This window comes from Anomaloglossus baeobatrachus, chromosome 4 (genome assembly GCF_048569485.1).
Source record: "Anomaloglossus baeobatrachus isolate aAnoBae1 chromosome 4, aAnoBae1.hap1, whole genome shotgun sequence".
Taxonomy (NCBI): domain Eukaryota; kingdom Metazoa; phylum Chordata; class Amphibia; order Anura; family Aromobatidae; genus Anomaloglossus; species Anomaloglossus baeobatrachus.
This window is the reverse complement of record NC_134356.1, coordinates 706,087,294-706,104,884: the sequence shown is the minus strand read 5'-3', so window position 1 is coordinate 706,104,884 and position 17,591 is coordinate 706,087,294. Positions and strand designations below refer to the sequence as shown.

General features: G+C 51.9%; 1 protein-coding gene across 2 annotated transcripts in view; it reads left to right on the top strand.

The window, feature by feature from the left end:
- The window catches only part of ACAP1 (ArfGAP with coiled-coil, ankyrin repeat and PH domains 1), a 417,361-nt gene that overhangs the window by 86,449 nt on the left and 313,321 nt on the right, over positions 1–17,591 (top strand). For both annotated transcript variants that reach the window (XM_075346777.1, XM_075346776.1), the window contains exons 2-3: positions 10,196–10,253; positions 10,546–10,665. In XM_075346777.1, coding sequence (XP_075202892.1) covers positions 10,196–10,253; positions 10,546–10,665 — 178 coding nt within the window. The remainder of the gene's footprint in view (positions 1–10,195; positions 10,254–10,545; positions 10,666–17,591) is intronic.

Genomic DNA, 17,591 nt, shown 5'->3' with positions numbered 1-17,591 from the left:
TGGTGACAGTGGAAGGATGTCTGTGTAACCCCTACCCCGACTCTTCATTACAGCCGGCTATAGCTTCTCTATACTGGTCTGGTGACAGTGGAGGGATGTCTGTGTAACCCCTACCCCGGCTCTTCATTACAGCCAGCTATAGCTTCTCTATACTGGTCTGGTGACGGTGGAGGGATGTCTGTGTAACCCCTACCGGGCTCTTCGTTACAGCCAGCTACAGCTTCTCTATACTGGTCTGGTGATGGTGGAGGGATGTCTGTGTAACCCCTATCCCGGCTGTTCATTACAGCCAGCTATAGCTTCTCTATACTGGTCTGGTGACAGTGGAGGGATGTCTGTGTAACCCCTACCCCGGCTCTTCATTACAGCCAGCTATTGCTTCTCTATACTGGTCTGGTGACGGTGGAGGGATGTCTGTGTAACCCCTACCCCGGCTCTTCATTACAGCCAGCTATAGCTTCTCTATACTGGTCTGGTGATGGTGGAGGGATGTCTGTGTAACCCCTATCCCGGCTGTTCATTACAGCCGGCTATAGCTTCTCTATAGTGGTCTGGTGATGGTGGAGGGATGTCTGTGTAACCCCTACCCTGGCTCTTCATTACAGCCGGCTATAGCTTCTCTATACTGATCTGGTGACGGTGGAGGGATGTCTGTGTAACCCCTACCCCGGCTCTTCATTACAGCAGGCTATAGCTTCTCTATAGTGGTCTGGTGACGGTGGAAGGATGTCTGTGTAACCCCTACTCTGGCTGTTCATTACAGCCGGCTATAGCTTCTCTATACTGGTCTGGTGATGGTGGAGGGATGTCTGTGTAACCCCTATCCCGGCTGTTCATTACAGCCAGATATAGCTTCTCTATACTGGTCTGGTGATGGTGGAGGGATGTCTGTGTAACGCCTATCCCGGCTGTTCATTACAGCCGGCTATAGCTTCTCTATACTGGTCTGGTGATGGTGGAGGGATGTCTGTGTAACCCCTACCCCGGCTCTTCATTACAGCCGGCTATAGCTTCTCTATACTGGTCTGGTGACGGTGGACGGATGTCTGTTTAACCCCTACCCCGGCTGTTCATTACAGCCGGCTATAGCTTCTCTATACTGGTCTGGTGACGGTGGAGGGATGTCTGTGTAACCCCTACCCCGGCTCTTCATTACAGCAGGCTATAGCTTCTCTATACTGGTCTGGTGACAGTGGAAGGATGTCTGTGTAACCCCTACCCCGACTCTTCATTACAGCCGGCTATAGCTTCTCTATACTGGTCTGGTGACAGTGGAGGGATGTCTGTGTAACCCCTACCCCGGCTCTTCATTACAGCTAGCTATAGCTTCTCTATACTGGTCTGGTGACGGTGGAGGGATGTCTGTGTAACCCCTACCCGGCTCTTCGTTACAGCCGGCTATAGCTTCGCTATACTGGTCTGGTGACGGTGGAGGGATGTCTGTGTAACCCCTACCCCGGCTCTTCATTACAGCCAGCTATAGCTTCTCTATACTGGTCTGGTGATGGTGGAGGGATGTCTGTGTAACCCCTATCCCGGCTGTTCATTACAGCCGGCTATAGCTTCTCTATAGTGGTCTGGTGATGGTGGAGTGATGTCTGTGTAACCCCTACCCTGGCTCTTCATTACAGCCGGCTATAGCTTCTCTATACTGATCTGGTGACGGTGGAGGGATGTCTGTGTAACCCCTACCCCGGCTCTTCATTACAGCAGGCTATAGCTTCTCTATAGTGGTCTGGTGACGGTGGAAGGATGTCTGTGTAACCCCTACCCTGGCTGTTCATTACAGCCGGCTATAGCTTCTCTATACTGGTCTGGTGATGGTGGAGGGATGTCTGTGTAACCCCTATCCCGGCTGTTCATTATAGCCGGCTATAGCTTCTCTATACTGGTCTGGTGGCGGTGGACGGATGTCTGTTTAACCCCTACCCCGGCTGTTCATTACAGCCGGCTATAGCTTCTCTATACTGGTCTGGTGACGGTGGAGGGATGTCTGTGTAACCCCTACCCCGGCTCTTCATTACAGCCGGTTATAGCTTCTCTATACTGGTCTGGTGACGGTGGAGAGATGTCTGTGTAACCTTTACCCCGGCTGTTCATTACAGCCAGCTATAGCTTCTCTATACTGGTCTGGTGAGGCATGGTCATCCAGATTTACTGGTAGTTGTAGTCTGTTTTTTTTCCGTGGCATTAAGGAACACTTTGAGTGCCTGTCCCTGTGTGCCCAGGTAAAGATGGCAGTGGGAAAACTCCTAGAACCAGGTTGTTTGGGGGATCCCAAGTTTTCCTGGCTCTCTCTGATTATAGTCATGTGTCGCGGGCGGGGAGGAGGCCGCCGCTGCTGCGCTCTCGCTAACGCTCGGGTCCGGCGCTGCTGCTGCTTGCTGCTGGCTGCTCGGTGGCTCGAGCGATGGGCCGAATCCGGGGACTTGAGCGGCGCTCCTCGCCCGTGAGTAAAAGGGCTGGTTTTGGGGAGTTGGTCCGTGACGCCACCCACGGTTTGTGGTGAGGTTGGGGCACCACCGCTGCTCTGGACGGGGATCCCGGGAGCGATGACGGGGAGCAGCCGAGATGTTTCTTTCCCCTCCGTGGGTAGGGGGATTTGGGTGGTCCCGGGGCCCAGTGAGGTGAGACGGGGGAGGCAGGGTTGGCGAGGTGCAGGGTCACGGGGGCAGCGCGGTGCCAGATGGCACGGTTGTACTCACTCAGCCAAGAATGGATACAGAGTCTCCGGTAAAACAAACGGCTGGATGGACGGGTCCCGCAGCCGGCTGCGGAGGTTACTCCCGGATGGTTGGTGGTGGCTGCCTTTCCCTGCACCTGTTGTGTATCTTTGGTCCCGATGGCTTCCCACCGGTAACCCGCTCCCCAGCTTGGATAGGTGCCGGAGGAGCCCCTTTTGCCCGCAGGCTCTGGCCCTGGGAATTCTAGCCTTGACGGTAGCTGTATTTCCCTTTCTCGGTTTCGACGGTTGCCTTCTATCGGGTATTTGCTGCTAGGAAACCCCGGAGGTTCCAGTCGCTAACGGATTTGACCGGTTTAACGGCAACTCCAAGCCTGGTCGGGGTCCGTAGGCCCTGCCGGTTTGTGCTGGCTTCTCTTCGCTCCCCGGTTCGGTACCGGCGGGCCACCACCTGACCCTGGTCCTACGGTTCCGCGTCGATTGGCCTCTCCTGCAGACGGCCACCACCGTCTGCCAACCTTGCTCTTGGTGCCCGAGCCACGTACCCGGACACGGTCAGACTGCTCCTCAACTGCCACTTTACTCCTTCCACTTCACTCTCCCTAACTCCACTGTTCTGACTTCCTTTCCCGCCTCCAGGACTGTGAACTCCTCAGTGGGTGGGGCCAACTGCCTGGCTCCACCCCACCTGGTGTGGACATCAGCCCCTGGAGGGAGGCAACAAGGATTTGTGTGTGACTGATGTGCCTATCTCGGGGTGTGGGGTGTGTTGTTGCAGTACCTGTGACAACCTGGCTAGTCCAGGGTGCCACATTCCCCCTTGGTTAAATGCAGACCGTCCGCGGGCTGCCCGTCCACCACCGGTTTTATTTTTTACAAAACTGTAAAAAAGAGGTAGAAAACACATATAAAATATTAAACATTCTTTTATGAAACTTCCCTTAACGGGAGGCACGGTACTTTTAACGTTCCTAACTGCAGTCAATTTTTATTAAACAACGGCTTCCGCTCTCCCCCACCCAAACAACCTGGCCCTGATGCTGCCCCTAAGAAGTGGGCAGCACCCCTTGACCCCAGTCCATATCCAGGCTGCCCGAGCGGGTACGGGTACGGTACTTCATACCCTACGGTCACTTCAGGGGACCCACGTCCATGGGGGGGACCCCTGACCCCCGGAGGATCGCCACCGGTTACGGTAGTGGCGGGCCTGGGCCATCCGTTTCCTCCAGGCCCATCCTCCAAAACAGCCTCTCCGGAGGCAGTCACGGAATCATGCCAATATTTACATTCCACAAGTTTGTGGTTGCCCTGCAAGTTCTCGGGCGTGTCCATAAGTAGTTCCTTACGCACGGTGAAAAAGGGTCCCTACGGGGACAACTTGCCGGCAACGGCCGGTTCATTCATGGTTGATAATCAGGTTACAGTTCGGTTGATTCGTTCATTTATCTTATTCACACACTCAACGGTACTGGTGGTCCCAACGGGGACAACAGTGCAACGGAGGGACCGCTGACTCACTTCAAATCCACCACACAGGCCGGATGAGGGGGCTGGGCTGGTGCTTGGGCCTCCTGGCCTCCTCTCAGTTTGGCGTCCAGGGCGAACCAGCCCCTCTCTCCGCAATGTCGCGTGTATTGTACCAGATCTCCTAGGAGCAGGTTACGGCCTGGGTGGTCCTCCGGCAGGTGGGCATTAACGTCCCGACGGGCCACAAAGACTTTGGCCTCCAGGCCCGGCTCGAAGATAAACCCGTACCCCCGACGGACATCAAACTTCCTTACTTGCCCCTCGTGTATCGGGCCCCGTACCCGGAAGGTGGCTCTGCGGAGGCTCTCCTTCTCTTGGAAGGTGTGGGCTATTAGTTCAGCCTTCCGCCTTTCCCTCTCCGCAATTTCTCGGCCCAGCGGGGTCGGTTCCCTGTCCCAGTAAGGGGCCACTGCTTGCCCCTGCGCGCGGGTCGGGCCCCGTGGGATTTCCACCACACTGCCCACTACTGGCGCCCTCTGTGGAAGATCCCACGGTGTCATGGCCTGGAGCGCTGCCGCACAGCAACGACCCGGCGCAGCCTCAGCCGAGGCGTGGGGGATGGGTACAGGGGTCCTCTCCCGCTTGACCTCCACCTCCTCCTGCACAGGACGGGCCGCCAGTGCCGGAACGGAACTAGGCACGGTCACTGCAAGTGCCTCCGGTACATCTTCATCGGCGGGCCATGGCTTCGGCGACTTCCAGGGAAGCGGTTCAGGGTGGCTATGGGCTTCAGCTGCAGGTCGGTCCCCTTGGGCGGACTGGCAGGGTGCTGCTACCGGTTGTGCGGGTAGCGGGCCTAGTGGCGGGGCGGTAGCGACTAGCACAGGTAGCGGGGGAGGCAGCAGGGTGAGCGGGCGCAGGCCGGGCCCCTCAGCCGCAGCGGCTGATCACTTAGGAATACAGGGGCGTGGGTCGCTTACCCGCTCCTCCAAATCTTCCTCCACCTCGCGTCTCCGTATAGCCGCCACCACGTCCGCCATGTCGGCCTCCCACTCCTCCAGGAGGAGCTGCATTCGGACCTGCAGGCAGCTGCTCAGCTGGACGGTCCGGGCTTCCACCTACACTGCGCTACCAGGCGCGGGCGCGGGGGCTGCGGTGTTACCGGACGGACGGTGCATACTGGCAGCGGTGTCTTCCAGGAACCAAATATGGCCGCAGAGTCCTGGCGTTCCTGCTTTTATAGCCGCGGTCTACATGCGGCCGGACGCCATCCGCCCCCCTTGGTCTTTTCTCAGCACCTCCTCTTCAGGGGCGGAGCTTCAGCTTTCGCGCCTCCATTGCTCGAGAAGGCGCTCGAGCGGGAAAATCTTCGCGCCCAAGATGGCAGATTCTGAAATTTTCCGGCTGGACACCTCTGGTGGGACACAAGGCGCACTTCTACCAGCCAGTAGAACGGTAAGATCCTGTTCGTGACGCCAAGTTGTCGCGGGCGGGGAGGAGGCCGCTGCGCTCTCGCTAACGCTCGGGTCCGGCGCTGCTGCTTGCTGCTGGCTGCTCGGTGGCTCGAGCGGTGGGCCGGATCCGGGGACTCGGGCGGCGCTCCTCGCCTGTGAGTGAAAGGGCTGGTTTTGGGTTTGTGGTGAGGTTGGGGCACCACCGCTGCTCTGGACGGGGATCCCGGGAGCGATGACGGAGAGCAGCCGAGATGTTTCTTTCCCCTCCATGGGTAGGAGGATTTGGGTGGTCCCGGGGCCCGGTGAGGTGAGACGGGGGAGGCAGGGTTGGCGAGGTGCAGGGTCGCGGGGGCAGCGCGGTGCCAGATGGCACGGTTGTACTCACTCAGCCAAGAATGGATACAGAGTCTCCGGTAAAACAAACGGCTGGATGGACGGGTCCCGCAGACGGCTGCGGTGGTTACTCCCGGACGGTTGGTGGTGGCTGCCCTTCCCTGCACCTGTTGTGTATCTTCGGTCCCGATGGCTTCCCACCGGTAACCCGCTCCCCAGCTTGGATAGGTGCCGGAGGAGCCCCTTTTGCCCGCAGGCTCTGGCCCTGGGAATTCTAGCCTTGGCGGTAGCTGTATTTCCCTTTCTCGGTTTGGACAGTGGCCTACTATCGGGTATTTGCTGCTAGGAAACCCCGGAGGTTCCAGTCGCTAACGGATATGACCGGTTTAACAGCAACTCCAAGCCTGGTCAGCGTCTGTAGGCCCTGCCGGTTTGTGCTGGCTTCTCTTCGCTCCCCGGTTCGGTACCGGCGGGCCACCGCCTGACCCCGGTCTTATGGTTCCGCGTCGATCGGCCTCTCCTGCAGACGGCCACCACCATCTGCCAACCTTGCTCTTGGTGCCCGGGCCACGTACCCGGACACGGTCAGACTGCTCCTCAACTGCCACTTTACTCCTTCCACTTCACTCTCCCTAACTCCACTGTTCTGACTTCCTTTCCCGCCTCCAGGACTGTGAACTCCTCAGTGGGTGGGGCCAACTGCCTGGCTCCACCCCACCTGGTGTGGATATCAGCCCCTGGAGGGAGGCAACAAGGATTTGTGTGTGACTGATGTGCCTATCTCGGGGTGTGGGGTGTGTTGTTGCAGTACCTGTGACGACCTTGCTAGTCCAGGGCGCCACACATGTGTTCTCAGAGGGGGGATGTCAAGAGCTGCTGAGTCGCCCACCACAGCGCTGCAGCGGTCGCCTGCGGGACACTGTGGGGACTTCTCTTTCAGGACCATTCTGGCCATAGGTATGTCAGGTTTACTTTCATAGGAGTCGTGACGCCACTCTTGGTTTTGCGGTCAGGGTGATAGGGGACCGCCGCTGCAGTTTAACGAGCGTCTGGGGCTGATGGTACTTGCAGTTAGATGGTGTGGCCTCCCGAGAGTGAGGCTGGCCCCAGGGGCTCAGGTGTATATGTGTGATACCACAGGTCGCAGAATAACTCAGTCAGTCCAGAAATGTCTTTTAACTGTTTACTCACTTGCTGATGGTAGAGTGAGGCAACCCGGGCGATGCTGAGATGAACCAGAGGGAACCAGGTATCCTTCAGGCTGAAATAGAGGTGACTTTAAGCTCGCCCTCCTAGCACTTCTTGTTTCGGATAATTACCGACTTGAAATACATGGGATTCATCCAGGGAAGTCGCATCTGCCTTTTCTCCCCTTTCTGGCCCGTTTGCTGGCAGCGTGGACCAAGTAAAGATGGCTTCTCGCCCTATCTCACTTATGGGCCCCCTTGTTGCTGCTGATGCTGCGTACTCTGTGTGCTTGGTGAGACACTTGTAGTGCCCTCACCGGCAGGTTTAGTAGGTAGTTAAACTTGAGCCTACTTCGGGAACCTGTTTCCCCTGCGTGCCTGGTCTACCAGAGAATCCCCGTACTCAATCACCCCGCTTCTTCCTGAGGTGTCTTTCAGGCTGACTGGGGCAACCGAACTCCCCCGCAAACAGCCACTACACTGGCAGGGTCTGACTAGCGTGTCTGCGTGCCCGCTCTCCGCGCTTCAGACTCGGCTTGTGTGTCCTCCTCCGCTTCTTCTCTCCGACTCACTTCCACTGCTCAACTCTCTCCAGTTTCTCCAGTATTTTAGTAGTATTAGTAATATTTTGCCGGAGGACAAAAACGCTACAAGTAGCGTTTATGAAAAAAGATAAAATACCACAAAGCACTGGATCCAGTGTCTGCCGCATGCAACCACATATTGCCGAGATTCCATTGCAAATGCATTGGATTGACAACGCATTTGTAAAGGATCCGGCTTTGTGGCAAAAAATCCATTCGTGCCGCAGTTAAAAAAACACTGATGTGAAAACATCCTTACAGGGAAGGGTACTGTTAGAAGAAGGTTTTTACAAACATCGCTGACTGTCAGGATCTGGGGAACTTCAGATTGTGGCTCTCTGCCTGCTAACTTCTCTGATGTCTGTGATCAGCACCGGCAGACTCGGGTGTCGACCCACAGACTTGTAGTTCATAGACAGGGGCTTGGTAATCTCTTTTGATCACATGCTGTGAGGCAGCCAGTCACATTTGCTCCCCTATATATGCTGCTGGACACGTCCTTTAATGCCAGCTATTGCTTCTCTGGTCTGGTGAGATGTTGTGATCCAGATTTACTGGTGTTTGTAGTACTTTGTTGCTGTGAGCGTTGTGGTATTAACCCTTGTTGTCTTTTGTTGCTGCCTTACTCCTCTCTCGCTTTTCTCCTTAGTTACTTACAGTTTGGTCCTGTCACTTTGCAGTGGGTCTGAGTTTTGTTTTTCCCCACTGTCTCTATCTGTTTCCATCATACTCCTGCCCCTTCCGTCCCTGAGGAGGGAGAACATTCTAGTTCTGGTCTGGAGAATAGTAAGGCATGGGATTCCGGCATCTCCACCATCAGGGGTAATCTGAAGGTTGGGGTCCCCCAGCAAGAGGGAGAGGAGCCCCCTTTCCTTTGCTATCCTGCAGCCACATTCTGACATTGACTAAAGGGTGCTTTACACGCTGCGACATCGCTAGCGATCTCGTTAGTGATGTGACACGCCAGATCGCAGACAAGATATGCCGAGGTTGCACATAGGGCATTGTTTTTAGCGTTAGCAATGTCGCAGCGTGTAAAGCACCCTTTAGGCTAGGTTCACATTTCCATTGTTTTGCGTCAGACACAATCCACCGCTCTGATAAACAACGCAATCCATTTGGCGGATTCCGTTGTTTCCCATAGACTTATATGAGCGGCGGATTGTGACTGATGACGCTGCGTTGCATCCTCTGCCCGACTGATCAGTCGTGGAACGACTGACCATTGGGCGGCAGGAACGCAGAGTGTAACGTTTTTTGAGCAGCAGAATCCTTAGGATTTCGCTGCGCATGCTCTCTTTTGGCGGCTGAACGATCAGCTGATCACCCGGCGACCGGCTTCTGTGAACGATCAGCTGTTCACTTGGCGGCCGGCTTCTGTGAGCAATCAGCTGATCACCCGACGGCCGGCTTCTGTGAGCGATCAGCTGTTCACTTGGCGGCCGGCTTCTGTGAGCGATCAGCTGATCACCCGGCGGCCGGTTGCTGTGAGCGATCAGCTGATCACCCGGCTGCTGTGAGCGATCAGCTGATCTCCCGGCGGCCGGCTTCTGTGAGCGATCAGCTGATCACCCGGGGGCCGGCTTCTATGAGCGATCAGCTAATCATCCGGCGGCCGGCTTCTGTGAGCGATCAGCTTATCACTCGGCGGCCGGCTTCTGTGAGCGATCAGCTGATCACCCGGCGGCCGGCTTCTGTGAGCGATCAGCTGATCTCCCGGCGGCCGGCTTCTGTGAGCGATCAGCTGTTCACTCGGCGGCCGGCTGCTGTGATCGATCAGCTGATCACCCGGCGGCCGGCTGCTGTGAGCGATCAGCTGATCACCCGGCTGCTGTGAGCGATCAGCTGATCACCCGGCGGCTGGCTGCTGTGAGCGATCAGCTGATCTCTTGGTGGTCGGCTAATGAGAGCGATCAGCTGATCGTTCACAATAGCCGGCCGCTGGGAGATCATCTGATCGCTCTCAAAAGCTGGCGGCCGGGTGATCAGCTTATCGCTCACAGAAGGCGGCAGCCGGGTGATCAGCTGATCGTTCTCTCGCTATCGTTTTACAACGGAATCCACTTTCTAATTCCAATTATTGTCATCCGTTGTACAACGCATCAGTCACAAGCGTCAAGCACCGCATGTGACTGATGCAAAACAATGGAAATGTGAACCTAGCCTAAGACATGTGCTGATGAGGTGGGCTCCCTCCCTGTGATGTGCTGATAAGGTGGGCTCCCTCCCTGTGATGTGCTGATAAGGTGGGCTCCTTCCCTGTGATGTGCTGATAAGGTGGGCTCCCTCCCTGTGATGTGCTGTATGTCACACATGCCGCAGTGCTGCGCCCACTTTATTTTACACTGCCACTTTGCATGAGATGCCGACCACACTCATGGCAGATGCCGCTCTACTTGTCTGTGAACAGCTGCCACCACGAGGACCATAACGAGCACTGTCTTCTTCTCCATCTCATGGATCTTTCTTTTTGTTCTTGTCTTGTAGGGCAGCAATGGAAACGGTGGAGTACGAAGTTTTTGATTTAGAGAGTCGACTAGAGAAGGTCAGTGTTGAATTGGGGTGACTGATGGGTGAGGGGCCATAGAGTTAGGACTTTGCTGCCCCTGGTTTGGGAATATAACCGTGAGGCTAGGCGTCCCCTGGCACTCCTTGATCCCTAGAGATGGTGTCCACCACATCTGCTAGGACTTCTACCTCTCAGAAAAGACTGGAGGCCCCCTGAGCCCCCTGATCACATGTGCCAGATTTGCCTGCCAAAGAATCTGTACCATGGGCAAGTATGTTGCCATGAATGTTCTGGACCCAGGAGCTCACACTTCTTTCTCTGTCCACAGTTGGTTAAGCTCTGCGCTCACACCATGGATGGAGGACGGCAGTACTGCTCTGCCAACCGACAGTTTGTCTGTGCTCTGCGGGACTTATCTTTCCACTCACAGGAAGACTCCATGTTGGAGGTAAGTGCCCGACAGGCTCAGGCCCGTGTGGGTGATATGTAGATGTTCTAACACCTCAGTCGCCCCTCCATGAGCCCACAAGAACAGGGGGCTCAGCAGAAGTACTATAGAGAGGGGGAGCCAGCACTGCCTGTGAATGGCATGCAGCCAATACAAAGTGTAAATTCACAAATTACTCCAACTGAATCTAGAAGGAAAGCGCTTGCCCAAAAATGGCACTCACTCAAATATTTTATGAAAATATAATATCAGTTTTATTTGTGTATAAATTTTAAAAAACACATTAAAAAAACATGGAAAACATACATTTAAAAAAAACAAAACACCAAAAATATACAGGACACCCAGTGCCCCTGCTGAAGCTGCACAGCGAAACGCGTCGGCCAGGTTTCTGTGAGGCTCCTATATTAGTGGTTAGAGATTGTTACTACGGCAAAACTCCAGTTTGTTCTCACATTAATGGATTTTGCGGTTTTGGCCACTAGGTCACTGGGTTATACTGACCAAGTAATTGTGTGATCTCTATATGTCTCTACACCGCTTATCTGAGCTTATTTATGGTAAAATCTCTGAATTATTACTCTATCATAGGAGGGCTCTAGTTTGGATTGAGTCCTGTATATTTTTGGGGGGGTTTTGTTTTGTTTTTTTTTAATATACGTTTTCCATATTTTTTGTATGTGTTTTTTTTAAAATTTGCACACAAATAAAACTGATATTTTCATAAAATATTGAGTGAGTGCCATTTTTGGTCAAGCACTTTCCTTCTAAATTAATTTATAGTCTTGCTTGACATGTGTGCACCCTCCTTAAATGATATTGTAATCAATATTTTGGCTGTGCTCTAAATTCCTTTTTCTAAATTACTCCAACTGTACTATAATGCAAAATGAGATGTTTAGCAAACAATTGATCAATAATTTGAGCCACCCCTGCCACGTCACGGCAGATCTCTGTAAGGGGGTCCCTACTCTATGTTATAAATGTGAGAATTTTAAATTCCATTACAGAGACAAAAGAAAAACCAGCATAAAAGATGCACTCCTGGTTATCAGCAGCTCATCAATACATGATCTAAAAGAGAAACTTGAGCGAAATGCTGAATAATAATCAATGTTTATTAAAGAAATTATTATTAAAGTGCATAGGGCAAAAAATATGGTAAATACAAATCAATTGCCGGGTACAGACAAAGGGAAATGCTGTTATAAGAAAGGCTCACATAATGCCTAACAATGATGAGAAACAGATTTACCAGGTACAAATCAGAGTCCCTAAGCAAAATTAGTATGCCTGTTGGCAGGGGTTACCCTGTGGGGATATATACCGTATGGCATGCTATAGGGGATCAGATAGTAGAACCTGGAATTAAATTATTGTTTGGCAGGAACATGGCAAAAAGTGCCCAATGCAGATAACATTTACCCAAGTCCGGTGGCGGGGGAGCCCGGCGCACGTTTCGCGGCACTCTAGCAGATCGCTGGCCGCATCATCATGGGGAACGTAGAGGGTGATGCACACATCCTGTGGTGTGGCCTATAAATACATCCGCGGTAGTGATCACCGCAAATGGGATCACTACCATATACCTGTGACATCTCAGAACCGCTCCCATGTTGCAAAGACAGATAACTGCAAATAAAGGCAGCCCAGGCCCCAGCATATGCAGCAAGGCCACACACACCAGGACAATGTCAGAACTGGCCCTCACAGTGTCTGACCAGCAGCCATGGATAACGGCGGATACATGACTCTATATAATATATAGGACTAGATTCCTTTCTGTGTGTAATGACTCTATGCAGTGTGTCCACCCATATCCTGTATACACCGCACCTATATACAGTGTGTCCACCCATATCCTGTATACACCGCACCTATATACAGTGTGTCCACCCATATCCTGTATACACCGCACCTATATACAGTGTGTCCACCCATATCCTGTATACACCGCACCTATATACAGTGTGTCCACCCATATCCTGTATACACCGCACCTATATACAGTGTGTCCACCCATATCCTGTTTACACCGCACCTATATACAGTGTGTCCACCCATATCCTGTATACACCGCACCTATATAGTGTGTCCACCCATATCCTGTATACACCGCACCTATATACACCGTGTCCACCCATATCCTGTATATACCGCACTTATATACAGTGTGTCCACCCATATCCTGTATACACCGCACCTATATACAGTGTGTCCCCCCATATCCTGTATACACCGCACCTGTATACAGTGTGTCCACCCGTATCCTGTATAAACCGCACCTATATACAGTGTGTCCACCCATACCCTGTATACACCGCACCTATATACAGTGTGTCCACACATACCCTGTATACACCGCACCTATATACAGTGTGTCCACCCATATCCTGTATACACCGAACTTATATACAGTGTGTCCACCCATATCCTGTATACACCGCACCTATATACAGCGTGTCCACCCATATCCTGTATACACCGCACTTATATACAGTGTGTCCACCCATATCCTGTATACACCGCACCTATATACAGTGTGTCCCCCCATATCCTGTATACACCGCACTTATATACAGTGTGTCCACCCATATCCTGTATACACCGCACCTATATACAGTGTGTCCCCCATATCCTGTATACACCGCACTTATATACAGTGTGTCCACCCATATCCTGTATACACCGCACCTATATACAGCGTGTCCACCCATATCCTGTGTACACCGCACCTATATACAGTGTGTCCACCCATATCCTGTATACACCGCACCTATATACAGCGTGTCCACCCATATCCTGTATACACCGCACCTATATACAGCGTGTCCCCCCATATCCTGTATACACCGCACCTATATACAGCGTGTCCCCCCATATCCTGTATACACCGCACCTCTATACAGTGTGTCCACCCGTATCCTGTATAAACCGCACCTATATACAGTGTGTCCACCCATACCCTGTATACACCGCACCTATATACAGTGTGTCCACAAATACCCTGTATACACCGCACCTATATACAGTGTGTCCACCCATATCCTGTATACACCGAACTTATATACAGTGTGTCCACCCATATCCTGTATACACCGCACCTATATACAGTGTGTCCCCCATATCCTGTATACACCGCACTTATATACAGTGTGTCCACCCATATCCTGTATACACCGCACCTATATACAGCGTGTCCACCCATATCCTGTGTACACCGCACCTATATACAGTGTGTCCACCCATATCCTGTATACACCGCACCTATATACAGTGTGTCCACACATACCCTGTATACACCGCACCTATATACAGTGTGTCCACCCATATCCTGTATACACCGAACTTATATACAGTGTGTCCACCCATATCCTGTATACACCGCACCTATATACAGCGTGTCCACCCATATCCTGTATACACCGCACTTATATACAGTGTGTCCACCCATATCCTGTATACACCGCACTTATATACAGTGTGTCCACCCATATCCTGTATACACCGCACCTATATACAGTGTGTCCCCCATATCCTGTATACACCGCACTTATATACAGTGTGTCCACCCATATCCTGTATACACCGCACCTATATACAGCGTGTCCACCCATATCCTGTGTACACCGCACCTATATACAGTGTGTCCACCCATATCCTGTATACACCGCACCTATATACAGCGTGTCCACCCATATCCTGTATACACCGCACCTATATACAGCGTGTCCCCCCATATCCTGTATACACCGCACCTATATACAGCGTGTCCCCCCATATCCTGTATACACCGCACCTGTATACAGTGTGTCCACCCGTATCCTGTATAAACCGCACCTATATACAGTGTGTCCACCCATACCCTGTATACACCGCACCTATATACAGTGTGTCCACACATACCCTGTATACACCGCACCTATATACAGTGTGTCCACCCATATCCTGTATACACCGAACTCATATACAGTGTGTCCACCCATATCCTGTATACACCGCACCTATATACAGTGTGTCCCCCATATCCTGTATACACCGCACTTATATACAGTGTGTCCACCCATATCCTGTATACACCGCACCTATATACAGCGTGTCCACCCATATCCTGTGTACACCGCACCTATATACAGTGTGTCCACCCATATCCTGTATACACCGCACCTATATACAGCGTGTCCACCCATATCCTGTATACACCGCACCTATATACAGCGTGTCCCCCCATATCCTGTATACACCGCACCTATATACAGCGTGTCCCCCCATATCCTGTATACACCGCACCTCTATACAGTGTGTCCACCCATATCCTGTATACACCGCACCTATATACAGCGTGTCCACCCATATCCTGTATACACCGCACCTATATACAGTGTGTCCACCCATATCCTGTATACACCGCACCTATATACAGCGTGTCCACCCATATCCTGTATACACCGCACCTATATACAGCGTGTCCACCCATATCCTGTATACACCGCACCTATATACAGTGGGTCCACCCATCTCCTGTATACACCACACCTCTATACAGTGTGTCCACCCATATCCTGTATACACCGCACCTATATACAGTGTGTCCACCTATATCCTGTATACACCGCACCTATATACAGCATGTCCACCCATATCCTGTATACACCGCACCTATATACAGTGTGTCCACCCATCTCCTGTATACACCGCACCTATATACAGTGTGTCCACCCATATCCTGTATACACCGCACCTATATACAGCGTGTCCCCCCATATCCTGTATACACCGCACCTCTATACAGTGTGTCCACCCATATCCTGTATACACCGCACCTATATACAGCGTGTCCACCCATATCCTGTATACACCGCACCTATATACAGTGTGTCCACCCATATCCTGTATACACCGCACCTATATACAGCGTGTCCACCCATATCCTGTATACACCGCACCTATATACAGTGGGTCCACCCATCTCCTGTATACACCACACCTCTATACAGTGTGTCCACCCATATCCTGTATACACCGCACCTATATACAGTGTGTCCACCTATATCCTGTATACACCGCACCTATATACAGCATGTCCACCCATATCCTGTATACACCGCACCTATATACAATGTGTCCACCCATCTCCTGTATACACCGCACCTATATACAGTGTGTCCACCCATATCCTGTATACACCGCACCTATATACAGTGTGTCCACCCATATCCTGTATACACCGCACCTATATACAGTGTGTCCACCCATATCCTGTATACACCGCACCTATATACAGTGTGTCCACCCATATCCTGTATACACCGCACCTATATACAGTGTGTCCACCCATATCCTGTATACACCGCACCTATATACAGTGTGTCCACCCATATCCTGTATACACCACACCTATATACAGTGTGTCCACCCATATCCTGTATACACCGCACCTATATACAGTGTGTCCACCCATATCCTGTATACACCGCACCTATATACAGTGTGTCCATCCATATCCTGTATACACCGCACCTACATACAGTGTGTCCACCCATATCCTGTATACACCGCACCTATATACAGTGCGTCCACCCATATCCTGTATACACCGCACCTATATAGTGTGTCCACCCATATCCTGTATACACCGCACCTATATACAGTGTGTCCACCCATATCCTGTATACACCGCACCTATATACAGTGTGTCCACCCATATCCTGTGTACACCGCACCTATATACAGTGTGTCCACCCATATCCTGTATACACCGCACCTATATACAGTGTGTCCACCCATATCCTGTATCCACCGCACCTATATACAGTGTGTCCATCCATATCCTGTATACACCGCACCTACATAGTGTGTCCACCCATATCCTGTATACACCGCACCTATATAAATTTGTGTCCACCCATATCCTGTATACACCGCACCTATATACAGTGTGTCCACCCATATCCTGTATACACCGCACCTACATAGTGTGTCCACCCATATCCTGTATACACTGCACCTATATACAGTGTGTCCACCCATATCCTGTATACACCGCACCTATATACAGTTTGTCCACCCATATCCTGTATCCACCGCACCTATATACAGTGTGTCCATCCATATCCTGTATACACCGCACCTATATACAGTGTGTCCATCCATATCCTGTATACACTGCACCTACATACAGTGTGTCCACTCATATCCTGTATACACCGCACCTATATAAATTTGTGTCCACCCATATCCTGTATACACCGCACCTATATACAGTGTGTCCATCCATATCCTGTATACACTGCACCTACATACAGTGTGTCCACCCATATCCTGTATACACCGCACCTATATAAATTTGTGTCCACCCATATCCTGTATACACCGCACCTATATACAGTGTGTCCACCCATATCCTGTATACACCGCACCTATATACAGTGTGTCCACCCATATCCTGTATACACCGCACCTATATACAGTGTGTCCACCCATATCCTGTATACACCGCACCTATATACAGTGTGTCCACCCATATCCTGTATACACCGCACCTATATACAGCGTGTCCACCCATATCCTGTATACACCGCACCTATATACAGTGTGTCCACCCATATCCTGTATACACCGCACCTATATACAGCGTGTCCACCCATATCCTGTATACACCGCACCTATATACAGCGTGTCCACCCATATCCTGTATACACCGCACCTATATACAGTGTGTCCACCCATAGCCTGTATACACCGCACCTATATACAGCGTGTCCACCCATATCCTGTATACACCGCACCTATATACAGTGTGTCCACCCATATCCTGTATACACCGCACCTATATACAGCGTGTCCACCCATATCCTGTATACACCGCACCTATATACAGTGTGTCCACTCCATATCCTGTATACACCGCACCTATATACAGCGTG